This window comes from Denticeps clupeoides, chromosome 3 (genome assembly GCF_900700375.1).
Source record: "Denticeps clupeoides chromosome 3, fDenClu1.1, whole genome shotgun sequence".
NCBI lineage: Eukaryota > Metazoa > Chordata > Actinopteri > Clupeiformes > Denticipitidae > Denticeps > Denticeps clupeoides.
The window spans coordinates 10579846-10607305 of record NC_041709.1 but is presented as its reverse complement, the minus strand read 5'-3'; the positions used below and the strand labels follow the sequence as shown (position 1 = coordinate 10607305).

The window sequence follows — 27460 nt, the reverse complement described above, 5'->3', positions numbered from 1 at the left end:
ACTAAGAAGCCAATCTTTTTATTCATTATGTTGTAATTTCTATACATAGGTCAGACAATAAGAAGGTTACAATATAATCTAAATATTCTCTGAAGAGGAAGGTCTTGAGCTGCTGTTTGAAGGTGCTCCATGATTGTGCGCTTCTGACTTCAAGGGGAAGTTCATTCCACCACCGAGGGGCCAAGACAGAGAAGAATCTAGATGAATGCCTTCCTTTTACCTTCAGAGATGGAGGGACCAGGCGAGCAGTACTGGAGGCTCGGAGTATACGAGGTGCAGTGTGAGGTGTAATAAGGGCTGTGAGGTAGGATGTTTGGCTTTGTAGGCCAGCATCAGTATTTTGAACCTGATGCGTGCAGCTACTGGGAGCCAGTGGAGGGAGCGTGGCAGAGGGGTGGTGTGGTGTTTCTGTTTGAACCCTACTCCTGTTATTCAATGGCCAAGATATGATTATACGGGCTCCTGATACAGCTCGCTCAGAGACAGGCAATGTAATTTCACGCATTGGGTTAGTAAATTACCGTCTTCCTCTGTGTGTGTGTGCGTGTGTGTGTGTGTGTGTGTGTGTGTGTGTGATCGAGCCCCGCCCACCCCGCTCCCGCAGGTTTATTAGTCGCGCGCACCGTATTTAAGTCGCCGGTCGCCAGCAGCGCAGCCTGGACGCTAATTAAAATAAGGACTAAGATCAAATAAAACCGAATAAAAAAAAAAAAACAAAACGGGGCGAGACGGGGGAGGACGATGCTGGAGCCCTGAGCAGGAACCGCGGCGGAACCGAACCGAGCACGGAGCCTGAAGAAGACACCGTCGCATGGGGCCATGAGCGGCGCCGACCCCGCGGCCAGCAAACTGTTGACTTTCACCCAGCGGTAACTTTACTTCATTCTCTCACTCCGAACACGTCCACACCGGAGCCGGTGGTGTAAGAAGTACCAAGCCGGGCGCGCCGCACCGTTACTTCGCGTCGCGGTGCGTCATCCTGCGTCGTATTGGAGCAAGAGAACGCTCCACTTTTTCTGCCTTACTATTATTATTATTATTATTATTATTAGGAGGGGTGGAGGTGGTGGTGTTGGGTTTGAATACGAAATGAACTTTTGAGATCTTTGGAGTATCCGTCTACTTTTTCTTTTCTCTCTCTCTCTATCTCTCTCTCTCTCTCTTTCGCGGCTCTGGGAAACACGGAAAAAGCATCAATTATTCACGCCAACGGCTCGCGCTGGAACGGAGTCGCGTGCGACGCGCGCAACCGGCCGCCCTCGGGTGCGCGTGCGTGCGTGCGCGCGCGCGCGCGCGGACTCCGTATCGGCTCGCGGGCGGGTGGAATTTATACTTTTCCCTTCGCGAGAATTGGTGTATAGGTGCGTCTTCTGCGGAGAAAAATCCCCGTGAGAGACCGAACGTCCTCACTTTCACTATTCCGCAGAGCAAATGCTTATTTGTAAAAACGACATTGTAGGAATGTTGTTAGAAGGTCCAGATTCCTTGTCGCTGGGTTGGACTAATCAGATCGGAGTCACGGTATTGCTGACGCAGGCTTCTTCCTTGTAAAATATGTTTCACCAAATTATGATTACATCATATGAAGATCATGTGTTCAGAAGGTAAACACATGATCTTCATATTGGTGTGACTGGCTCTCTCTCTCTCTCACACACACACACACACACACACACACACACAGGAACGCTGAAGGCACAGAACATGCATGTTAACGTTTGGATTTGTGCTGTTGCAGCTCCGCCTCAGAGGATCTGGGCTGCAGGCGAGGAGAGTTCAGTCGCAAGCACTACGGGTCAGTGGAACTGGTGAGTGTCCGAGCGCCCCTTCCGCCGCCGTCGCCGCCACCATTGCGTTCATGAGTCACTGGTGTCCGGTGTGTGACTGGTCCGTCTTTTACCCCGTGGACCGCGTCCGGGCCGTCCAGCAGGAGAAGACATGGTAGGGGGAATCTTTGCCAGATTGTAGGCTGTCATGAGGTCTAATCTAAAAAGCTTAAATAAAGTGAAGTGATTGTCAGCACAACACACGGTGCACACAGTGAAATTTGTCCTCTGCATTTAACCCATCACCCTGAGTGAGCAGTGGGCGGCCATGACAGGCGCCCGGGGAGCAGTGTGTGGGGACGGCGCTTTGCTCAGTGGCACCTCAGTGGCACCTTGGCGGATCGGGATTCGAACCGGCAACCTTCTGATTACGGGGCCGCTGGACCACCACTGGTGCAATGCGAAAGGTGCACTGCTCTTTCCTCGAGGGGTTCGATTGTAGGTGTGGATTGTACTCATTCAGGAAATAAATGAGCGAGAGTAGCCTCATGAACAAAACCATAATAAATAAATACCTAGAGCTTTCAGTGTACCCGCTATTGAACTGTCTGAGTAGACTAGTGATAGAAAAGTGAAAGTGGAGTGATTTTGCTGCACAGCACACGGTGACACAATGAAGTGTGTCCTCTGCTTTTGACCCATCACCCTGGGTGAGCAGTGGGCAGCCACGACAGTCGCCCGTGGAGCAGTGCGTGGGCGCGCTGCTTTGGTCAGTGGCACCTCAGTGGCACCTTCTGATTACCAGTCTGTTTCCTTATGCGCTAGGCCACCACTGATCTTTTCACTGTGAAATCAGTGAAAAAAAATAATAAAAAAGGAGCCTTTTCAACATCCCCCGCTTAAAAAAAAAAAAGACTAACAGTCCGTAATGGATTGGCGTCTTATTTATGAGGGTGAACTGCTGCCATCCAAGCAAGGTGGCGTTTATAAAGCCCCCCACTTTATATTGCGCTAAAGAAAACCAGCTTTCCTTTTAAGAACATTGAATGCATGGACTGTTGCTGGGCTCACATTGCCGCTGTGACCTCCGATGTCTCGTGCCAGCGGCGCATTCCTTGAGCTGAACCCCACCGAGGGAGCTGTCACTGTACCCGAATGCATTACCTAATTGTGCATTCACAAACGACAGCGCTCACGGTCACGTTTAATTACGGAAGGTAAAGCCTTTGCTGCATGGTGAACAAAAGAAGCCCCTGGTTAGATAATGTCAACATTTGCATACAGTAAGCGCTGCCGCTGTAGAATAGGATTGTTCGTGTGCGTGAGGCAATCGAGGCAGCTAATTACTGGGGTAGACACACGAACATCAACATCGGCATAAAAAAAAAAAATAATAATTTTTTTATGTTGTTCGTCAGGTCCTCCCCAACAAGGCTTTCGGTTTCGACCAGTCGTCAGTGTCTTGTGGCTTTTTGCTAATTGTGTGACATGGTTATATTTACCCAGCTTGTGGTTATGTGTATGGGTGTGTGTGAGAGCGAGAGAGTCGCAGCCTGCAGTGTGTCTGCCTCCCTTCGATAACCTCGGCGTGGAGGAAGTCCCTGTGTGTGTCGTGCTTCCTCTCGCACCGTCTGAGGGGCTGTGTGGGCTTGTGGCGTGGCGAGAGAGGGGGAGAGTGTGTCAGATTAGAGTTGAGTCATAAGACCCATGCTAAGTATCAGCCACAACAGATGGATGCAGCATACAACTATGTGTGTGTGCATCTGAGAGAGAGAGAGAGAGAGACTGTAGCCACTTTAAGATCCCATCATTTTTTTCCCATTTAGGAGACCCCCTCATTACGTCGGCTTTGGTTGACTACATCAACGTGTGGTTTTTTTTTTTAGATGGCATGCTGGCATTCTGGTACCAGACGCGTGAAGTGCCAGCGTTGCTTTAACCGAGCTGGCAATAAATGTGGCTGTTTCTACATTAAAACACCGCACTTTTTATATAATGACAGTGAAAGAGGAACTGAGTTGTTCTTTATATTTTTTACGAAGCTACGCTCTGCCCTGAATTCACATACTAACTCTCCGTAGGTTCTCTGTAGGTTCTCAACCCAGTTGTTAAAAGCAATGGTGCAGGTTGGATCTGGAAATTGCCGGGGATATGGAGATTTCTTTCTATTTTATATTTTACATGTTATGGCATATGCACTAAATAGATAAATAGTGTGGACAGTTGGTGAGGACAAATACAGTCCCTGACAAAAGTCTTGTCGCTTGTGTACAAATTGACCTCAAGTGCCACTGAAATATATTTCTAATCAAGATTTTTTTTACAAGAAATGGCTCATTTATTATTTCCAACAGCTTTTGTAATAATGTTTCAGAGCAAAATGAAACTGTCAAAAAGTATTCTAATATTCAAAGCTTGGTAAAGCCCACTAAGTAAATTTTTGCAAAGACGTAAGTGTTGTCGCCTTGTCATATGAACTTCATCCGTTACTAATAATCAATTAGGTCTCAGGTGCGTTTAAAAAGAACCCCAGTACACTAGACCTTCACATCAACTGCAACTAGACCTCTGCAAACATGCCTCAGATTCATTCTGATTAACAAGAGGCTGAAGACCAGATCCACTGCTGATGTTGCAGACAACTTCAATGTGTCTCAGCGTCAAGTACAGAGGATAAAAAAAAGATTTGAAGAGACTGGAGACATTTTTTTCACACAAGCCCAGGTCAGGCAGATCCTGCAAGACAATCATTTGTTAGCTCGAAAATCCAAGGCCAGCCCATTTTCCACTGCAGCAGAGCTCCACGAGACCTGGTCACCTGAAGTCCCTGTGTCAACCAGAACAGTTCTGTCTCGAAATGGCCTCCATGGTTGAATCAGTGCCCAGAATCCAGCACTAAACTAAAGACAATTGAAAAAACGGTGTGGCATTTGCCAAGATCCACATCCTGCTAAAAGGATGGACGCTGGAAAAGTGTCAGAAGGTGGATTTTTCAGATGAATCTTCTGGTGAATTACACCACAGTCGCCACAAATATTGCAGAGACCTGCTGGAGCCCGCATGGATCCGAGATTCACCCAGAAAACTGAAGTTTGGTGGTGGAAAAATCATGGTCTGGGTTACATTTACATTTATGGCATTTGGCAGACACCCTTATCCAGAGCGACTTACAATGTGCTTCCATGTTACCATCGATGAAGAGATCAGTTCCGGTTCACTAGGACCCCCAACTATGAATACAATCTTTTTATTCACTCTGTTGTAGATTCTGAACAGAAGTTTGACAATAAGAAGGTTACAAGTTAATCTGAATATTAATATATATATATAAGAGGAAGGTCTTGAGCTGTCGTTTGAAGGTGCTCAGTGACTGAGCTGTTCTGACCTCGAGGGGAAGTTCATTCCACCACCGAGGGGCCAAGACGGAGAAGAGTCTAGATGAATGTTTTCCTCGTACCTTCAGAGATGGAGGGACCAGGCGAGCAGTACTGGAGGCTCGGAGTATACGAGGTGCAGTGCGAGGTGTAATAAGGGCTGTGAGGTAGGATGGGGCTACTCCATGTTTGGCTTTGTAGGCCAGCATCAGTATTTTGAACCTGATGCGTGCAGCTACTGGGAGCCAGTGGAGGGAACGTAGCAGAGGGGCGGTATGGGAGAATTTGGGAAGGTTGAAGATTAGTCGTGCTGCTGCATTTTGTATGAGTTGTAGAGGTCGGATGGTACATAGAGGTAGACCAGCTAGAAGGGAGTTACAGTAGTCCAGTCTTGAGATTAATAAGGACTGAACCAGTAGTTGCATCCAGTATGGGGGTGTGTGAGAGATCTGCAGGGTGTAAGGCAACATCAATAGTCTGAAATACCAAGAAATCTTTGCTACCTTTTATATTCCCAACCATAAAAGAGGCCAAATTCTGCAGCAGGATGGTGCTCAATCACATACTTCCATCTCCACATCAAAGTTCCTCAAGGCGAAGAAGATCAAGATGCTCCAGGACTGGCCAGCCCAGTCACCAGACATGAACATCATTGAGCATGTGTGGGGTAGGATGAAAGAGGAAGCATGGAAGACGAAACCAAAGAATATTGATGAACTCTGGGAAGCATGCAAGACTGCTTTCTTTTTATTCCTGATTACTTCATCAATAAATTGTATGAATCCTTGCCAAACTGTATGGATACGGTCCTTCAAGCTCATGGAAGTCATACAAGATACTCAATTTGGATCTCACAGCCCCACTACCTAATTTGCTGACATATTTTTGTATTTGCAGTAAATTTGATCAATTTCTGTATAGGCGACAAAACTTTTGTCTTGCTAAAAAGTCGACCTTTCTGTCTTGATTAAACGATCGATTTTTTTTTCAATTAAACTAATTCATTTCAATGCATTAAACATCATTTGATTGGGTTTAGCTTTTCATATGAGCTATTTCTAACACCAATTGATTAATTAAAAGTCAGGTTAATAGCAGGTTTTTCTACAAAACAGATAAGACTTTTGTCAGGGACTTTATGTGCCCTACCTTGCCTACCATGAATTAGGCTTATGCTTGGAACTTCCTGGTCGGTGCACATCTGTGCTATGTGTTGCGCTGAAACACAACAGAATATTGGTCTTGCGGACGGGTTCTGATTAATTGGGTTGTGGTTTTGTGCCATGCAAAAAAAGTTGAGAACCTCTAAGGTAGAGGATATATAAATGCCATGGCTAATATTCTGTCTCTTTTTCACTGTGTGTTAAGCATCTGTTTATAGAGCCTTTCCTGCTGGGGAGTTTGGCAGTTCTTGCCTGCCGTATCTAAGCACCCACGGACATGGCGAAAAATGTGAGCGAGAAAGGCGAGTATACAGTGACAGAGGGGGTGGAACTGTTCAAAAGAAAGAAAAGAAAGAGGCAAAGAAGCTGATATGTCATGCATAAAAATATTCTTATCTGTCTTGCTATATTTCCATTGGTGTGGTGGAGGTGTGGAGTACAATGGTGACTCATGGTGTAAAATGATGTATTTGGCCTTTAATGTATTTTTGGGAGGGGGGGTTGTGTAGTGTGTGTGTGTGTGTGTATTTTTTTTCTTTCCTTGTTTTATTGGTTTACTCTTTATTGAGGTCTAGACGGGGGGATTATTTGAGTTATTTTAGTAACTTTTTGAGAATATTGTTATGGCTCATGCTTTAATCCCAATAAACACATTTATAAATAAAAATAATGCTGCTCTAGGTTTTGGGTTTTTTGTTTCTGACTTTTGCAATTTTTTGTGGCAACAATGTTTAATGTTGAGCAGTTTGATGTCTGTGAACCCGGGTTTCAAAACCCCACAATGGGACATCTTCTCAAGGCAAAGGTCATGATGATGATGAGGATGAGGATAATGCAAACCTGTCACCGTACCCCGGTCACAGCACACATAGTTAACTTTACAAGTGTTATAAAATTGATACAGCATTAATAAAACATAGTGATAGAGACGAGCTCCCTATAATTGTAATGTAGTGGTTCATTTTCTGTGGTATTGGTTCCTCTGTACCACCAGTCTAGTCCTTTTCTCAGCTGATACCATGTTTATTAGCTCATCCCTTCTCTTACAATATATTCCATATTTGTTACAGAGATTTTGTTTTCTAGTAACTGCATGTCTCACAGCAGACAGAGTGTGTGTCCCTAAACTGATTGTGTAATACATCTCTGTTGTGAATGTTTTGGGGATTTCTAAGCTCCGTAATGCCCTGTATGTCTAATTGGTGTTTGTAGAGAGACTAATTAAAATACAACCCGCTGCTACTGTTATGGCCAGGGATGAGGTTGTCTCTCTCTCTCTCCAAAACAAAGCAGGTTTAATGAAGGCTTAATGAATTCTATTAATTAGTCGATGGCCTCTGTTTGATTTTTTTGTTGTTTTTTAATTGAATTTGAATGTGTGACTGTGTCGTAATATGGTAATGGGTTAATGTTAGACCTCTGAATCATATTTGACAATTATTTGACTAATAAAGGGGGGGTTATGGTGACAGAGTGTTTTTGCAATGTATACATGTGTGTGAGTGTGTGTTTAAGTCTTAGCAAGTGTGAACATGTCTCTGGTCCTTGCTGTTCTGTGCCAGAATGCATATGAAGCACATTTAGTCACTCTCATTCTCTAGTGCTTTTTAACTTCATCAACCCAGGCAGTCTGATCTCATTAGGTTTGAACACCACTTACACACTTTTAACAACTTCATGATTGTAACACTTCATAGTACATTTCATGCTTTTGTGTGTAATCAGGTACAACCCACTTTAAGGTGTTCAAACTGACTGTAGATGTGTTCAAAGTAACAAATCCACTTGTTACCATTTTCAAACCAAATGCACTACATAGTCATATCTACACAGTCATAATCAGCAGACCGGCCGTCATTTTTCTCTCTTCAGTCAGTACTTAGCTGTGTCTTTGCTCAGGTTTTACTGAGGCTGCTGAACCTCGTCACAAGGGCATTTATCTCTTTATGGAAACACGCCAACATGCCTTGTCTGTGCCAAACATGTGTTGGTGAATGGTGACGATGACGTCATTTCCGCGAATGCCCCCTAAACTTCTATAGGCCGCTCTCGTCTTCATCCCGCCTCTTTCCTCCTCATTTGCATTTAAAGCTACAAACACCAAAACAGCGAGTCCTGGGGAAATCTCATTGTGTGACTGGCTCAAAGTGGCTGTAATTCTGCACCACGGCTGAATTTCGGAAAGAGACTTCAGATACAGTATTAGGGGACCACTAAGAGCATAAAAATATTGTGTCAGGGGACCTTTAAGGAACATTTAGACAATGCACGGGGCAGTTACTTAATTTTGAATGCATTACTTTTAATGATAAAATAAATAAAACATATAGATTGACCATATTGTCTAATGAATTCCCTTTGGCTTTGTCTCTATCTCTCCATCTTCCTTTTGTTCTTTTTTTTCTTCCATTTTATCAAACTTGAGTCCAACAAGATGAAAATCAATCCCCCATTAAATATTAACCTCCAGGCTCTCCCCTGGACATGCCTGGAGCTCCAGCACACGATGCACACCGGCCATGCTCAGCCGAACCTTCCCAGCGGACTCGCTGCTGACAGCATGCGCTCTGATACCAGCAGTTTATTTTCTAACAAACTCATTGCATGTGTCATGTTTGATGCGGCGCAAGTGCTCAGGTTGATTGTACCATTCATGGCATTAAAATTATTATTCGGACAGATGTACCCCACCTATGAGGTCATGTCGGGAAATAGTTTAATCTGCAGACATGAAGTGGTTGTATAATTTTTTTAACTAAAAATTGAGGTGAACCTTTAACCCATTAAAACATCCACAATCAGCAACAGATCACTTTTATTTTAACACAGTAGCTACATGAAACAAAAATGATTTCATATTTGTGTGTGAACCATGAATGAATATGTGCTGTACATTTTTAACATTTAGAAATTTGACTTCTGTGGACCTGGGTGTTGCACAGTTGTTTGTATCACCCCAAACCATGACCACAAGACTACCTTCAAACATGTGTTCCCACAATGGGACATCTTCTCACGACAAAGGTGATGATGATGATGATCCCCATCCACCAAGGTGCCACTGAGCAAAGCACCGTCCGCACACACTGCTCCCCTGGCGCCTGTCATGGCTGCACTCTGCTCACCAAGGGTGATGGTTAAAAGCAGAGGACGCATTACATTGTGTGTCCTGTGCTGCAGTGTATCACAATCACTTCACTTTCATTATGAATTATGCACATTATATGATTGTAGTTTTGAAAAACATGATGAATACATATAGTCATTGTTGGATGGGATGGGATGGGAAGGGATGTTGAGATGGGAGATTGGTCACAATCTATAGGACATTTGCCATTTAGTCTGTCTTAGGTCTTTCTAGCTTCCGTGTCTATTACCACAGTCTACCCATCCTTCAGATTGTCCATGCTAAATTAATTTGTCATACCTAACTAAATTAAGGTTCATTTAGAAATTCCCTTGTCTTTAGATTAAAAACATGAAAACAATTTGAAGAGAACAATTGCAAAACTAAAATGAAAAAAAAAAAAAACAATAATCATTGACAAAATTTGAAACACCAAGATAATGGTAAAGGATTTTCTAATAATGAACAAAGCTTTTAAAGTGACAGATTTTCACTTCTGTGAGTGTAACTCACTTCTGGCTGCTTTGCATCTAAGTTTCCAACGGCAGCTCAAGAACTTCCTCTTTAGAGAATATTTAGATTAACTTGTAAGCTTCTATTTGTCTGACTTATAGAAACTACCACATAGTGAATAAAAAAGATTGGATTCATAGTTGGGGGTCCTAGTGAACCAGAATTGATCACTTCATTGATTGTAACATGGAAGAACGTTGTAAGTTGCTCTGGATAAGGGCGTCTGCCAAATGCCTTAAATGTAAATGTACACGCCCAGCGGCAAGTGTTCCCACAATGCATGTGTGTGAGCGTACAGTAACACATTAACTGTGTGTACGTCTGTCAGCATGTAATCAGTGATCAGTCACTGATGTGACTATAACTGAAATGCTATGAAGTAAATATAATATCTCTCATCGTGGCTTTGCCGCTGCTTTTATGCTTTGTGACTGTGGGGGAGTTGGCTTGATTTGATTCAGAACCCAGAGTAATTAGAATAATTAGCACAGATGAGAAATCTGTTGCTGTCTCGCTGACAGCGTGGTAGCGTTTTACACAAAAAACGTGAATATTGCCATATCCAGAGAACAAAAATATTTTCCTTCCAGAGAGAGCTTTATATGATAATTAGAGTCCCGGAGACGGAGATGGAATCTCAGGTTATTAAAAGTAAGATGAAAGTGCATTCCTCGGTCCTGGCACCGTGCCCGCACATGACACCACGGTGCATGTTACGGTGCCATGATTCACTTTGGCCTGAACGCAGAAGCAATGTATTTTTAAGCATCTGCCGCGTGAGGTGTGTGCTCTAATCGCATGGGCTGGAGGCTATAAGTCGAGTTTATGTCAGCCACGAACATAGCAGCTCAACAGGATTAGCTTGTGTGATGAGTTAGAGTGTTTGATGAATTCATAATTGTTTTGTGTGTGTGTGTGTGTGTGAGAGAGAGAGAGAGAGAGAGAGAGAGAGAGGGAAGAAAATGTAAAGCAGGTACCTGGGTTGAAGTGCTGTGTGTGTTCATATGCTGGCATCACCGTTCGGTGCAACTTCTCTGAATGTGATGCAGTGTTGCTAATAACATAGAAACAATTTGATAAATAATCATGGAAACATTCATAGTGGATACACAAGGGACGTTTTATGGTATGTGTGTTTGCTCAAATATTCAACCCCCTGACCCCATGCTGCTTCTGAAAAGGTCATTGTTGTGGCCCCATCAACCCTTCAACCCCACCTTCCCCGCACGACCTTTCAGGACGACTCATGCTCCCCACAAAAGTGCAACGCCGTTTGCCATTTCTGCATCTTCTTTATGCGATGCTTGCTCTGGCAGTAATGTGCCCGTCAATAGGCAGGTTGTCATGGTTACTCAGCCTCTCTTTGGAGTTTTCAGCACCCGTCAGCCCCACCTGTGCCTGTTACTCAGCACCGTCTTCCCCCATGGCAGTGTTCTTATTTATGCTCCCCCACTCTTCCTTTCTGCTTCTCGTCTCCTCCCATTGCTCTCTGTTTCTCTGTTTGTCCCCCTTCCCAACAGGGATCTGGGACTGGGCTCCAGCAGGCTCTTCCATGTCTGTCCCCTGTTCTCAAGTTTCTCTCTGCAGTTCCTCAGATGACTGTGGTTGTTTGAAAGTGGGTTTGGGGGTTTCCAGTGTCATGTATTCTATTGGCTTTATTGTCCAAGACAGCGACCTGACATGGTCACACTCATTACGCTGGCCTTAGATTCAATAGAGGTGATGATGGCACCCCTTATCCTGCCTGCCTTTCCTTTTTTTGTTCTTTCTTTAATTGTGTGTGTGTGGTTGTCCTCCACACTCTTTGTTCGATTTTTCCATTTCTTTTGTCGAGGTTATATTGAGACTTCTGCATTGCCTCTGTGGGTGAACACCAAGTCCGTCCTGCCTGCAGTGAGTCAGTGTTCGTCTGGGCTTTGTCTGAGAGATGGTAATCGGTAGGATCATAATGTCTCATTGAGAACTGCTGACACGGACCAGGTCTGACAGTGGTTATCTGCCAGACCCAGGTGCTGTTGTCACTCTGGCCACTAAGTGACAGCAGCAGCGCCGCCGTGCCGGCGTTCCACTTCCATGCCTTAATGAGTTAAAGCAGTGGACCGTTTGGTCTGCACCACCAACCCACTAATTGTGGAGTTTAGGACCTGAACAAGAGACTGAGGCCTGCCTCACAAAGCTCTTTTCATGTTATGAATGTTCATGTTCATGTTCATGTCATGTTAAAGTATACAAGTATACTTAGTATACTGTTCTTTTCTTAGACTGGTTCCTTATTAAAAACAGTTATTTTTACATCTTTGTTCTGGTGCAGTTTAGAATTTTTTTTTGTTCTGTCATATAGTCAAGAGAGAAGATTTCCATTTCTGCTTTCTATCAGCAAAAACATCTGTCAGTCTTGCCATTATATTGTGTGGCAATACTCATTCATTTATAAATTTTATGGAATCGCCCTTTTCATTCATCAATAATGATAAATGTATATCATTATAAAAATATTTTATCATTAAAAATATATTATTAAATAAATATCACTAGATTTTATAATGCTTCTTTGTGGTCCACCAAAGCTTACTTTAGTAGAACATGCATATTATGTGTTATTTAAATATCAACTAATATTTATGTAGATGCATACAAAAATATGGCTAAAATTACAAATTCATATAGCAATATTTTATAACATCCTTATTCCATGTATGTTAATGTATACTGGTTGTTTTAGTTTGAGAACTGCAGTCTCCTGAGATGTAGATCCCTCTGATCCCATCCCGACACTTAACATGAGACTGAAAGCAGGAAGATGTGTGTGTGTGTGTGTGTGTGTGTGTGTGTTTCCTGAATCCATTAGTGTGCCTTGGTCCTTCTCTTAGACTCCGAAATGTACAGTGAGTGAAAATGTTCCAGTTAACCAGAGCTCTTGCTGAGGGAAACCCTCATTATCTCATACTTTTACTAGCATGTTTTATATAATGAAAGGCTTTTAACTTATACAAGCTCATTCACGCTTTTTAAATCTTTAGTTTTTCTCTTAATGGACATTGAAGGACAAAGATCATTCCCTTGTGCACCTGCTGAGTTTGTCTCTTGCACCCATCATCATCATCATCATCATCATCTAAATTCAATTTCAACACACAAGGCCATTCTGGTTACTTAATATGGAGCCCACTTTGCCTGATTGTGTTTCTGTCAATGTGTGCATGTTTGAAGTGAAGTGAAGTGAAGTGAATGTCACTTGTGATACACAGCAGCACAGCACACGGTGCACACAGTGAAATTTGTCCTCTGAGTGAGCAGTGGGCAGCCATGACAGGCGCCCGGGGAGCAGTGTGTGGGGACGGTGCTTTGCTCAGTGGCACTTTGGCGGATCAGGATTCGAACCGGCAACCTTCTGATTACGGGGCCGCTTCCTTAACTGCTAGGCCACCACTGCCCCTGAAAACAGTAATGGTTTGCCCGGGTTTGCCCAGGATAAAGCATACAAAACTCTCCAAAAACTCTCATTGAAGCGTCTGCTAGAAGTCAAACGGCGACATGCCAGGAGAAATTCCTCTCTGCGCTGTGTGTTTAAGTTGTTTGTTTCAGCATCCTCCGCTCTCTGGACAGGTTCAGGTTTGGGGGTTCCCCTGTCCATCTCCGTCTCCTCTCTCAGTATACAGATGCCGCAGAGTTCAGCAGCTGAATGAAGTGCCTGGCACTGGCACCATTAGCGTTGTCAACATGGGCACACTTTATAGGACACACACAGACACACAGACACCTAGGTAGCCACAACCTCTATCGCTCAATTTCTCTTTTTACTCCTTCACCCACCCACACAGATACACACAATCAGCATAGTTTGTATTCAGGTGTAGTGAGGGGAGCCATTAACTTAAATTTTCTCCAGGGGTGGTGAGCTCTGCTGCTGCTGCTGACTCAGACTGCAATCACACACACACACACACACACACACACACACACACACACTACAGGGAAGTGATTGCAGCTTTAGAGAGCGAGAAAGCATGAGAGAGGGTCTACATGCATGCGTGTTCATAACTCTGCACAGTCTGCATCTAACAAACACTATGATCATTATTTATATCTATACAAACACACACTCACACACACACACACACACACACACACAGGCACAACTCTAATTCATGTTTCTGCTTCCTGGTGATTTCCCACCAGCTCTCCTTCTGACCAGTCCATCTGCTGTAGTAACAATCTCACACACACACACACACACACACACACGCAAATACATGCAAATTTATTATACCGTATTGTGTGTAGTCATGGTCATGTGCTGTACAGTGAACACAAACAGTTTTTTAAGACACTTAGACGGTTATCCCTCAGCATCGCACAGACATAAACACACACATAAACACACTCACTGCAGTGCAGAGGGATTTGGGCGTGCCGATGTTTTGATGACATTTTGGCCAAGCAAAGAAAGAGAGAGGAGAGGTTCTGTGTTGGGTTGCCAGGCAACGAGCATTGTTCAGTCTGAGGGGGGCAGAATGTCACACATTTGCGTCCAGAAGAGATTACATCCTGCCTCAGACAGGTCACTGCCTGCACAGGCACACACACACACACACACACAATTAGTTCAACTGTATTTCATCCTCCAATTTCTTTTTAAACCTTTCCACTGTTTTTACATTTTTCTCTTGCAGCCTTTTTGTGTTTGTGAATTATCCATGTCCGTGATACAAACATCACAGTAATGTAAAGCAGAAATCTCTGTCTTCATTTCGGTGTGTCTGCCTGCTGCAGTCTCCTCCTCCTCTGCCTCCTCCAGGGACTCTGATGTTCTGATGTTGTGTGTCTCTGCAGCTGATCTCCAGTGATGCCGACGGAGCCATACAGAGAGCAGGGCGCTTCCGGGTGGAGAACGGCTCATCAGATGAGGTCAGAACATAAAACACTCATGTATGCACTAAATGTGCTTGCCAGATTTTGACATTACAACATTTCTACAGAATTGTTCTGGCTTGTCTCTTGAAATGCCCTTCTATGACACACACACACACACACATATAAACAGTTCACACAAAAACACCCACCAGAAACATGCTAGTGGATGCAAGTCCAGGCCCACTTTATCTCTTGTACATTCCCGAACTCATCCCTGTCCAGCTCCCACTCTTGACCATCCCACAGCAAGCACGTCAACTGTGGAATAAGCGCCTGCTACATCTAATTGAACATTGTCAATCTGTCACTAAGTGCCCATATTGTGACAAGGAGGTGCCATCATCTGCATAATGATTGCATAATAATCAGCACCCATTATGCTGTGATGCAACATAGTACAAATGAGACAGACAAAGCCATAACAATGAGTCAAAGTGTGCATACATAAACAGGTCCTATATATAAAGTTTCTTTATGTGATTGGGCTTTGTGCTTGTCTTCACTGAGATATAGCATACTTTACTTTATGATAGTGGGACATTTTTAAAATGAAGGTCTCGGTTGTTGGCCACAAAAGCACTGCCAGCAAAGCAGAAGCAGATTGATGGATATTGTTGGAGCCATTACAGGTCATAAGTGTTGATTTACCTCATACACTCAGGGAACTTTTCATCAAACTTGCGCTAAGCGCAGCTTTCTACGCTAAGCATGGAGCTTGTTTGCTACTGTATGGTCAAAGGTGCCCTCAACAGAATATATTTGACCATACTCACAACATAGAGCTGCACATAGCACCAGTTTAAAAAGTAACATTTACCCTTACTGACATTTGTGTTATGTGTATGAGGGCATCATTCATCCTCACTTTCATCACACATCATTGTATTAATCTTCAGTGACACTAACAGCCTACACATGACCCTAGTTTCTCTAAATGTTTATATTTTTCCCTTTTAATTTGAAATACATCTGTAGTTGAGCAGATTTGAGCAGGGTCTTTTTAGGCTTCTTACAGGTAAAAATCAAACAGTGAAGACTTAGCTGATGGTCTGAGAAAGGACCAGTGGGTGGTGCAGAGGTGTAAAGAGCTTTGCAGGAATAAGCCCATTATAAGCTGGATCAGGCAGTATTGAGCTGACAGTGATGCTGTCGATGTGGCTGTAGAAATACTGAGGCTTATGGCAGCATTGAGTGGGCTATGTGTGTATCAACACATAACATGCTTCAAGTGTGTCCAGAGGAAACTTCATGTCTCAATTCTATTACATCAAGGGTCATTTCCTGCAGTCTTAGCAAATGCTACACAAACACACACATACATATGTATATGTATGTATGTGTGCATATATATATGTGTGTGTGTGTGTGTGTGTGTGTGTTTATAGTTGTGTGATTTTTAGATAAAATTGTCATAAATGTGAACAATATACCTGTAACTAATAGAAGTCAGACATGGGTAGCACTCCTGTGAGCTTGTGTATTTTAATGGTTGGAAAGGATTAAATAACTGTAGAAAATTTTATCTGGCAACCAGATATGTATTTGTTAGGTAATCGTGATTTTTTCCTCTGACGGAATCCTGTAGACCACCACCTACACCCCAGGAACCTGGAGAAGAACGGATGTCCATCTGGAGAACCCGGAGTACCACACCAGATGGTTCTTCAAGTACTTCCTGGGAAAAGGTCTGATTTATTGTGCTTCTGTCTGGAACACATGCAAACACACCCGTGGTGCACCCAAAGCGGCCATGTGCCCGTATGTCCCCACACACTTCAGCCAACAGAAAACCTGCATGTTAAAATAAGCAGTCGCATACTTGAGAAAAAATACTGAAAAGCATCTTAGCATTATTAATGTCCACACAAATGATATGTTAATATGTGGCCTCACATCTCCATTGTTGTGAGTGTGAAACTTGGCTCTGGCTTTGTGTGCTCTGGATTCATCCTGCATGTTACATGAACTGACTACTCTAAATTGTCCATAGGTATGGGTGTGTGAATGAATGGTGTTTGTGTGTTCCCTGCGGTGGCCTGGTGCCAAGCCCTGTCCCTGCCTTGAGTGAATGAGTGAGTGTAAAGTGTTGAGCTTTGGTATAAAAATCACCGGATTTCACGATAATTTTTACTGGTTTACTAGAAACATGCATTGACAACCAGTAGTATAATTTCCTTCTTTGGTGATTCCCACTGCAAAAGAATGAGAGGATATGTTGGCAGAACACTGCACGCTGGGCTAAATTTAGCTCAACATCTCAACAATACCCTGAACATGGACCCATTCACATATACAGCAGCATCAGGCCCGTCCAATGAAATTCAATATCTACCCGTAGCCATGAATACAGATGAACCACCAGAGTCAGCATCTGAGACTTAGCAGACAAGGTTAGGGGGATAACATGATTAGACACAAACACACACACACAGACCCTGAGCTCAGGGTTAGTCATCGTCTCTGCTCAGGAAGCCAGTGCCACAATGTTCACTTTAATTGATTTAGACCCAGGATGAATGCCTTTAATTCTGAGAGGGAAGTATGTGTGTGTGTGTATGTGTGTGTCTGTGTGTGGCTGAGTGAGGGGAGGTAGGGGATGAGAGAATACAACACAGGTTTTAATTGGATTCTGTTCTGTTCTGTTCTATTCTGTCTCAACATAAGCTGAACCAAACAGCAGCATAATGCAGCAGAATACTGTTCTATCCCATCATCCCATAATTCTTGTCCATACAAGAATAGATTTACTCAAGATTTACCCAAAGTGTAATTTGAGTCAAGTAACATAGACACAGACAACATTTTTTTTTTCAATTTGCATCATAGCTTCTATGGTTCTGTCAATAAATACATAGTACATACATAATGCATACACACTGTACAAATGTACTAATATGTGAACACAGTGCTGGTTTAACCCAGTTCCTGGAGATATGAAAGTGAAGTGATTGTCATTGTGATACACAGCAGGCACACAGTGCACACAACAAAGTGTGTCCCCTGCTTTTAACCATCACCCTTGATGAGCAGTGGACAGCCATGACAGCAGTGTGTAGGGACGGTGCTTTGCTCAGTGGCACCTTGGTGGCTGGGGATTCGAACCAGCTTCCTTAACCACTAGGCCACCACTGCCCCAATGAGATATACAATCATACGATGATCAAATTGTATGGTATCATAATAATAGGTTACTGAAAACACATTTTTTCAGCATTTTGTGTGCATTAAAAAAGAGGTTTGGCAGGTGAGTGATTCTTGGCAAGCTTTTTGTAATGTGTAATCAAATTACAAGGCTAGGAGTCATGAGCCAATAATTGTCAGCAACAGACACTGGCAAAGTCTATCTAAATGGGGAATCTATCTTATCTTTCAACCTGCACATATCCTTTTTGGTGGTGCCAATGTGCAACTGTAGTGCCACTGAGCAAGGTACCATCTCCACACAGAAGACACATTTCATTGTGTGCACTGTGTGTTGTGCTGCACTGTGTGTTGTCACAATGACAATCACTTCACTTTCACTTTTACTCTTCACAATGAAATTTGACAAGTATTATTGTATAAATATAAACTACATAATACAGACAAAAACATTCTGTTAACAGTACTAGAACTTGTTCAACTGTATGTTGTGCGTGTAGTTGCTGAATAATAATGTGATGTTTATAGTTCCTGATTCATACAGTGCAAAGGTGTTAAAAAGCCATTGTGCTAACAGCTGTTATTAGTGGATTTTGCAAGATTATAACATCATGTAACACTACATGATGGGATATTTGCCAAGTATATTTGCCATCTTATTTTAATACTGTGTGCTTTCCACATGATCTGATTTATAATAAAACCCGTTTGCTTGATACACAAGTTTCTGATGTTCTGCTCTTGTTCATGTGCACAGTTCACCAGAACTACGTCGGGGTGGACGCAGAAAAGAACCCCTTCTACCTGTCCGTGGTTCTGTCTGACCAGAACAACCAGCGCATCCCTCAGTATAGAGCAATCCTGTGGCGTAAGATGGTAAGCCAGCCAACCCCTCTGTCGAATAAGGCTAAATGGGTGGAAGTGACCACAGAGAGTGTGTGTTATATGTGTGTAGTCATCAAGTGCGTTTGAGTTGATTGCATTGAGCATGAAAGGGCTCAGCAGTTCAGTAGCCCTACTTACAATCACACAACTGTGTATGTGCTTACCACTACGCCGTGCCCTGTCCAGACTGTGATAGAACCGCTGGGTAAGGGGCAGACCTGGAAGAAGAAACAATGGTGTGGTGTGTGATAGGAACACACACTCTTTCACAGCCTGTGTTCGTTTGTTACATGATATTATGTGAGTGTGTGGCACCTCGAGATAACACCTCCCCCCACACACATGCAAGACCCCACACACAGGCTGGGAGAAATGCTACGACAGAGTCAATTCAGCAACAGCAGCGGTCGATGGCTCTTTTTCCTGTTGCGTCTCATTCTTGCTCTTTTGTACTGAACCCAGTATATATCTAAGAATCAATCTCCTCAGAATACTCCTGATGGCTTCATTGAGAGCTTGGGGGAGATGGTATTGACGAGGCTGTGGTGCAGCTGGCGTATGTGGGAATTCTGCACTGCTGAGGAAAGTCAAATGAATATAGATTGTGTATCTGAAAATGAAAGCTGCCTATTTACTGACATGTATATCTAATTACCCGCACATTGTACCTACACAGGTTTCGGGGACTTATGCAGCCTAACATGCCTGATTTTATGGCAAAATTCAAATACTTGTTTTTATAATATTTTTTTTATTGCAGCAAAGTGGCAATTGTAGCCAAATTAGCCTATGTCTCTCTTTTTTATATAGTACTTGTAGAAGACACATTTAGAGAATAAATGACAAAAGTGAGAATAAAACAGCAATAACAATTCAGCAATTCTATGATTGGATTTGGTGTGACTGGATACATTTTTTAAGTTGTGCGAAATCCACAGGGGGGGAATCTGAATGAATTGTTCACAGCATGGTGAAATCCTGCAGGGACTTCATATATACCTGCAGTTTGTTCAACTGTAGCAAAATGTCATTGCTCATGGCCAGTGTTGGTGGAGTTCCAGAATACATGTACCAATGTTCAGATTACAAATGTATTGTGATAGATACAAATGACAGTTTAGGGCATGTTTTCTGCTTTGTGAATGTTGCCAGCAGTGTAATTGAGTATTTGGGGCACTATTTGCTCAGCAGTGCATTCACTTTGGTAGTCATTTCATGCTGAAATCATCTTAACTCTATGCCTGACCAACTCTATGAATCCGGCCTCATAGCCCCTTCCTGTCTCCATCCCTCATTACAGTTTGCCTGTTATGGAAGATGTAATTTTTAGATCCTCAGTTGAGCAGTGATAACTGCATCAATATTCAAATCCAGTTCATTCAAAATGGGCAAATTCACAATCTGTCTGCAGATACAATCTTGGCAGATACATGTAATTTAATATGTATTAAGATAGATGTGTAGACCTTAATTACCCTGGACACTATGGGAGAATGTCATTTTTAAGTATATTACTAAAGAACCAGGTTCTATAAAGCTCTGACACATCTTGACACATAATTAACTGAATTATCTATGATTTTTTTATAATCCTTGTTTATAATATCACAATGCAGTGAAATTTACACAAAACCCATTCTCATGATAAAGCTGAGTTCTGATCAATAAAAAGTGTCCACTTCATTCATTCATTATCTCTTTTTTATTTTACACTTCACATTGATTTTTGATCAATGTCATTTTAAACTGTCTTTATGTCTTTTTTAGGGTACAGTGAAGATCAGCCTTCCCTACAGTCCCACAAAAACACTATCAGTCAAATCCATCTTAAGGTAAGCAGGCTTGGGGTAGTAAGCCAATCTGGAGCAATGTGAATTATAAATCCACATTTCGTATAATTTTGTTCGCTAATGCAATGTTTATACTGAACTGCAGAATGTAGAACATACCTGCCATTGTATAAAGGACATACTGGAATTTCACTATTGCAAAACTTTACACATTAATTATTAATAGATTATCCATCTGAAAAAAATGTAAAATGATAGATCACATCTATCATTTGCAACTTAGTGCATTTACTAACCAAACATTAATTTGCATTCATGCTATCACAATTAGAACAGAATATGAGAATAGAATAGAAGAATTAGAATATGCCCCAGTCCTAAGAGAGTTATTGATTTGGGAGGCACTACCAGAAATGAACTGGGCTGCAGTGTTTGTATTAGTAAATGACAATGGATTATACAGTATCTGACACTGTCTGCATTGATTGATTGATTGCTTAGTTTTCATGTTAAGAATTCAGATATCATGGATTTTTCCCTCTCCTTTTGCAGTGCCATGAATCTAGACCGGTTTGAAAAAGGCCCCAGGGAAATCTTAAGCCCAGAAATCCAAAAGGTGAGCATTCACACCGTCTAACATAGTATCACCAGTCACCATAAAATATCATAAAGACATATCTACACCTTGAGGCTATTTACACCAATTTCAAATAGAAAGCATGCAAAACACAGTCAGCTGAGCACGAGAATTCGGCACAAAGCAATAATCAGCAAACCCTCTCTTCGTTTTCCTTCTAGGACCTTCTAGTGTTAGAGGAGCAAGAGGTAAAAGAACAGGAATGAATTCACAAGGAACTCCCTCAGCCACTCTGCTCAACTAAATTCTCACCTCTCTGTCCTGTGTGTGATTCCAGGGTTCAGTAAATTTTAAATTTGGTGTGCTCTATGCCAAAGATGGACAACTGACTGATGATGAAATGTTTAGTAATGGTGAGTAACTTCTTTAAAGTGATGCACTGAACCTTATTATAAAATCATTTTGCAATTCTCAATACGTATTTGACCTGTGCTATTCATTACATTATTATATTCTGTACACAAGTTCGACAATAAGAAAGTTAATCTTAATCTATATATTTACTAATCTATTCTTCATATATTATGCATGTTATGATTTATGAGACCATTGAAATATAATCACAAATCCGGTGTTTCTGACAATGATAAGAATGTTTTGCGTTTAATTTAATTTTTTCTGGCATGGTAAAGAAATCAGGAGAAAGCCGCCATCATCTCTTTTCCATTGTGATTTTATTTAATTTCATTTAATTGCTTGTTGTCCTCCAGAGACAGGAAGTGACAACTTTATTAAGTTCTTGAATCTTCTTGGAGACACAATCTGCCTGCAAGGGTGGGCAGGATACAGAGGAGGACTGGACACAAAGAGTAAGTGACTTGGCATAAACGACAAGAATTTGATTTGTTTGACCCAATTTTATTTCATTATTTGTTACTACAATGATGAGCTCTGAAATAATGAATAACACACAAGCCAATGAATGAAATATGATTTTTCTTATTTTGGCTTATGTGATTAATCATTATTTTGATGGTTGTTTAGGTAGGACTGAAATTATGTGAAGCCCATGTTAATTTATAATCACATTTAATATTTATTTTTGATATATACATTTATTATATATATTTTTTTCTTTAGTGAGTCGCTGACACAAAACATGGATAATTGATTCATTTTATCCCCTGATTATTGAATTAATCAATGCAGTTACAGAACGATGAGATAACTGTACCTTGTGGCTCGTGGTTGGCCATCTCTCATTGACCTTTTGTTCTGCTCAGATGACACTACTGGAATTAACTCCATCTACACAGTGTACCAGGGCCATGAGCTCATGTTCCATGTGTCCACAATGCTACCTTACTCGAAGGAGAACAAGCAACAGGTGAGGGCTACTCCTCATCCCTCGCTCTGTCTGGCCCTGATGTCTCTCTTTCTCTCTTTGAACATTACGCCTGTTCACTGTTATTCAGAGCAGTAGGGAGGCACGATGATTGAAGGACAGAGAAAGAGCGAGAAGAAGAAAAAAAGTTTGGCGAGGCAGAAGGTATCCAGTCGGGGTGTCAGTAGGGGGTCGAAAGCTCACGCTAAATATATCCGCCTCAGGTCATGGCCGCAGCCAGTCTTTTATCTTTCCTCATCTCTTTTTCTTTTTTTGTCTCCTCCCTGGTCAGCGCAGCGGGCTGGCTTTTCATTGGGCTGCTCGCTCTGTCCTGCAGTTTCCCCCTCCTGTCTATCAGATCCCTGGTTGTAAAATGCCAGCACTCTTGATCTGTGGTTATTGTGAAGGTTGATAGAAATGCATTGGGCCTGTCACACTTTGAAACTGCTGGACCACTTGAACCTATGGCTGCCGCTCGTGTGCCGCTTGTCCAGACGTGATAAAGGATCCTCTCTCTTCAGGCTCAGCTCCTTGTCTCTGCCCCTGTGCTACTTCCGCAGTGACATGTTTAACAATGGCGCTAAAATAATGAGGTGATTGTCGCTTTTAGGTGTGATTGAGATCGTGCGGTGGCGTGAGAGGGTCAGGGACAGGCGAGAACGGGATATTGGGGCTTTGGGCTCATAATTGGATTTTTTTCTGAAATAGAATGTGTAGCAGTTAATGAATACAAACGTATTCTCCTCAGTCTTGCTGCCTGGGCTGTGTGTGTGTGTGTGTGTGTGTGTGTGTGTGTCATGTTAAATGTAAAGTTATCTTTTCACATTGCAGTGGCTGGTGGTGTAATTAGATGGTGTTTAACATTTGAGCTCACAGTCCCTCAGGCTAAGCCATGTTTTTAAAGGAAAGATGAGAAAGGGAGGCATGTCTGTGTGTGTGTGTGTGTGTGTGTGAGAGAGAGAGAGAGAGATCTCTTTTTCTCTCTCTCTCTCTCCCAAAGGAAAATCTGAAATTTGTGTGAAAAGTGGAGACTGATTTTCTATTTAGGAATATAAAAGAAAATGTGAAGGTTACTTTAAAAGTTAGTTATTTTGTTTGTAATTGAGTTTGTGCAAATGGCTAACATCAAAGCAAATGGCTAACGTTTGAAAGGGGGAACCAATGCCACACTCAACAAACTCCCTTTTCAGCTCCGATTCTGTTTCTATGCATGCAGGTGGAGAGGAAACGGCACATCGGGAATGACATCGTTACTATAGTTTTCCAGGAGGGAGACGATGCCTCACCATCATTTAAACCTTCCATGATCCGATCCCACTTCACACGTATCCTTTCTCAAAGTGGAAAAATTCTTCTTATTAATGGGCATTAGTGTGAATGTAGTTAACCTATTGCAGTGAACTCCTTAACCTTGCTGACAGATATATTTGCCTTAGTCCGTTACAACAGTCAGAATGACAGTTACAGGTATGATCAATCATGTTGGTATTCATATGTTACATGCAAATCCTGACATTTCACTAAAGTTGCGGTTATTTTGCTAGTGCCCTCAAAGAAACACGTGTTTACAAGGAAAATATAAATTAAAAAATAACGATGTAATATTAGATATAATTAGACATAAATAGGTAATTGAACCTGTATAATGCACAATATGCATGCATAACATAGTTATTACTACAGCTTCTCAAACAACGTAAAATAATGTCTTTTTTATTGTGATGTGTCCTGCAAAACTCCCAACAAATGTTTAACACCAGGTTGAAGATTTTTTCGGAAGAGAGTGTCCCGCTGTTCGGCCCCCCACTCCCCTCCCCTCCAGTGTTTACAGACCATCAGGAATTCAGGGACTTTTTGTTAGTCAAATGTGAGTAAACCATGTTCATTTACTTATAGGTCTAATCCCCTTCATAGATCAAGTTATTTTGAGGTGCTGTTTTGTTAGTTCATCATGTACATATCCTTTAGTTTTGGGAGCTGACACCAGATTATAACCACTAGAATCATAATCAATTGATGAAATGACTTCATCCTTTTTTGAGTGAAACTTTAAGCATTTTTCAACATGTAAAATATTAATTATTCTTAAAAGCATTGCATACACATTATAATAATTATATTTTACTTATTTTAATTTTATCATTCCTATGCTCTTTCAATCTGCCATATTCTTTTACATAGTGAACTCATCCATGGTGCCATTTATGCTACTGAAACAAGCTTCTTCACATGTCTAACATATTTCCATCTGATTGGCTCTTCTGATTTCAACTGGCCTATGGATTGCTCCTACATTTGGATGCATGTCTATGTTATGTGTCTCTGCAGTAATAAATGGAGAAAAGGCCACTCTGGAGACGCCTACGTTTTCTCAGAAGCGCCAGCGCACTCTGGACATGCTAATCCGCTCACTTTACCAAGACCTCATGCCAGACCTTCATAAGGTATTTACACACAATACAATATTTCTTTCTCTCTAACCCAAACTCAGTACACACACAGTACACACACACACAATCTTCACATAGATGATTTCTGCACGTTTTTCCCTCTAGCCTGCCGTGTTTCACTGCTGTTGTTTTGTCTTTAACAAGCAGGGGGAACCTTGCTTCTTTTCATCCTCTCTGCTCTGTGTAATGCTGCAGTTCCTGGCTCAGTTGTGCAGTGTCTCTCTGCTGTTTCTTCCTGCTGCTCCTGGGTCAGTCTCTGAGGCCCAGCTGTCTCTACTGTTCCTGTAGGTTCCCTTCTCTCCTCAGAACATGCTGAACCGCCGCTCCTTCAGTGATGTGTTGCCCGAGTCGCCCAAATCCGCTCGCAAGAAGGAAGAAGCCCGCCAGGCTGAGTTTGTCAGGGTTGGCCAGGTGAGGGGAATATTGACAGCTACAAAGTTCTCATCTGGGTAGTTGTACATGTGTGCCATCACAGCAACTACCATAGTAAACACATTATCAGTGTTCACCTCACCTGTATAAGATGGAAACATCAGAAATATTTATTTCAAATAGGAATAAAGTATGTGTAAATGTGTAAATAAATAGGCAGACCTTAACCCTCAGCTGCGTTCAGTGTCATATAGGGGTGCACCTCTGATGGAAGTGAGCAAGGTAATATAGCACAAAAATTCTATTTTATTACCCCTTTGAGGTCTCCAAGAGGTCTCCAGACAACTCCAGACACTAAAACTGGATCATTTGTATTTTGCATAATTTTTATTTATGTCTCATGTGTTGTGTCAGACCATAATCAATAAATGGCATTCCTAAAATAAATATAATGGCACATACATACAGGCTGAAAGAAAACAAAGAATGTGTGTTTGTGTGAAAGTGTGAAAAGACCAGTTGTAGCCAGGGGGCATAGAAAAAATACAAACCGGTCTTGCACTTTTTTTTCTTCACATCGTCTCCCTTCTCTTTCCCTTCTCTCCTTCTCTCTCCAGGCTCTGAAGCTGAAGACTATAGTCAGAGGTGATGCCCCCACTAGTCTAGTGACTACAGGACTCTGTAGGAAAGAGGTGACCCTATACTCTAGACATCACATCCGCAGAGAATACTTTAACAAACTGTACTTCACTGTGTCATATGGAAAATGAAATTTGTTTGTGTATCTGTGTATGTTTGTGTGTGTTCCATAGCCTTGGGAGTCACAGTCATTTTGCGGTAATTTTCCCTACGAGATTGTCTGTGGCGACTCATGGGGTCAGTCGCTCATGGTTGCCACTGATACTGCAGGGGTTATGTTGCTGGAAGGTGAGTTTATCATTGTTGTTACTGTCATTGCCATATTTTTGTTAATATTTGACACTTCAATTACACAACCTCTACAACTGGTTGCTTATAAATAGGCCAAGACCTGGTGTACAAGAGAGGTTTATTGTCAATACAGCAGTATACTCAGTATACAGTGTCTTAAAATGCTGTTTCACACAGACCCTTAGTGCATTTATAAAAATATTTTTGCTTTTATTGTAGCATCTGATCCACTTCAGTCCAGTACTGGTATGTACTGTACCCTCCTATAACACAACCTATTGTCTTCTGTCATAACACACTAACAAATGCGACACGTTATAATTACATGCAGTTATGCAGATACACATCAGATAACACTAGGAAACATCTGTTTGGATGCTGGAGTCTTTGTTGAATTGTTAACAAAATATCAAAGTATTGGTTCCTTACAGGGAGAACATGATCTTGTTTTACACTGTGCCTTAGATTCACCAACACACCCTCCTGTCCAAGTGTTTGATAAAAGCATGGCAGTGAAACAGATGCATGTTCTCGAACCTCAGGACCTTCTTATAACAAGAGCGGATAAAGGTAAGGTGGTCTTACCTTTGTTTTTGTCTGTGTCCATTAGATTACATATATGGCTTTATTATGCTGACACAAGGAATCAGCTACCACCTGAATAAGAATGTGGGCAAAAGCAACCAACCTCTGTTTAGCCTGGAACACTCCAAGATGTAATTTTTTTCATGTTGATTATAACAATGAGAAATAATGAGATTGAAAAACACAAGGCGGTAACAGCAGGTACACACGGGGAGGGGGAGGTAGGTGTGCTGATCCATCTGAGCTTTTTTAAGGGGCAAAGGATTGGTGCACCAGTGCAGACAAACACACAGACATGCTGAAGCACCAGGAGCTGCCCACGCAAAGCACACAGCACACAGTAATGAATGGGAGCCGGGTTCTTCGCTGCTTTAATGAGATCCGGGTCCCATGGCTATTGGCTATTGGCTGAACACATTCACAAAATGCACGCAGATGAACACAAGTGTATGTTCAGGAGCACATACACTTGATTCTGCTGCTTCATCA

The 27460-nt window shown here is 42.1% G+C and overlaps 1 protein-coding gene across 6 annotated transcripts in view; it reads left to right on the top strand.

Moving 5' to 3' along the window:
• Nucleotides 1-27460, top strand: part of garnl3 (GTPase activating Rap/RanGAP domain like 3) — a 54289-nt gene that overhangs the window by 14969 nt on the left and 11860 nt on the right. For 3 of the 6 annotated variants that reach the window (XM_028972721.1, XM_028972722.1, XM_028972718.1), the window contains exons 2-20: nt 1739-1808; nt 14777-14851; nt 16443-16542; nt 18756-18874; nt 20651-20715; nt 21226-21289; nt 21472-21498; nt 21588-21663; nt 22021-22119; nt 22534-22637; nt 23851-23959; nt 24056-24101; nt 24395-24501; nt 24963-25078; nt 25373-25495; nt 26074-26148; nt 26269-26383; nt 26606-26632; nt 26852-26956. In XM_028972721.1, the coding sequence (XP_028828554.1) occupies nt 1739-1808; nt 14777-14851; nt 16443-16542; nt 18756-18874; nt 20651-20715; nt 21226-21289; nt 21472-21498; nt 21588-21663; nt 22021-22119; nt 22534-22637; nt 23851-23959; nt 24056-24101; nt 24395-24501; nt 24963-25078; nt 25373-25495; nt 26074-26148; nt 26269-26383; nt 26606-26632; nt 26852-26956 (1622 nt within the window). Of the gene's footprint in view, nt 1-300; nt 870-1738; nt 1809-14776; nt 14852-16442; nt 16543-18755; nt 18875-20650; nt 20716-21225; nt 21290-21471; nt 21499-21587; nt 21664-22020; nt 22120-22533; nt 22638-23850; nt 23960-24055; nt 24102-24394; nt 24502-24962; nt 25079-25372; nt 25496-26073; nt 26149-26268; nt 26384-26605; nt 26633-26851; nt 26957-27460 lie in introns of those variants that run through there. The other 3 variants (XM_028972724.1, XM_028972719.1, XM_028972720.1) reach the window with 2 other exon arrangements.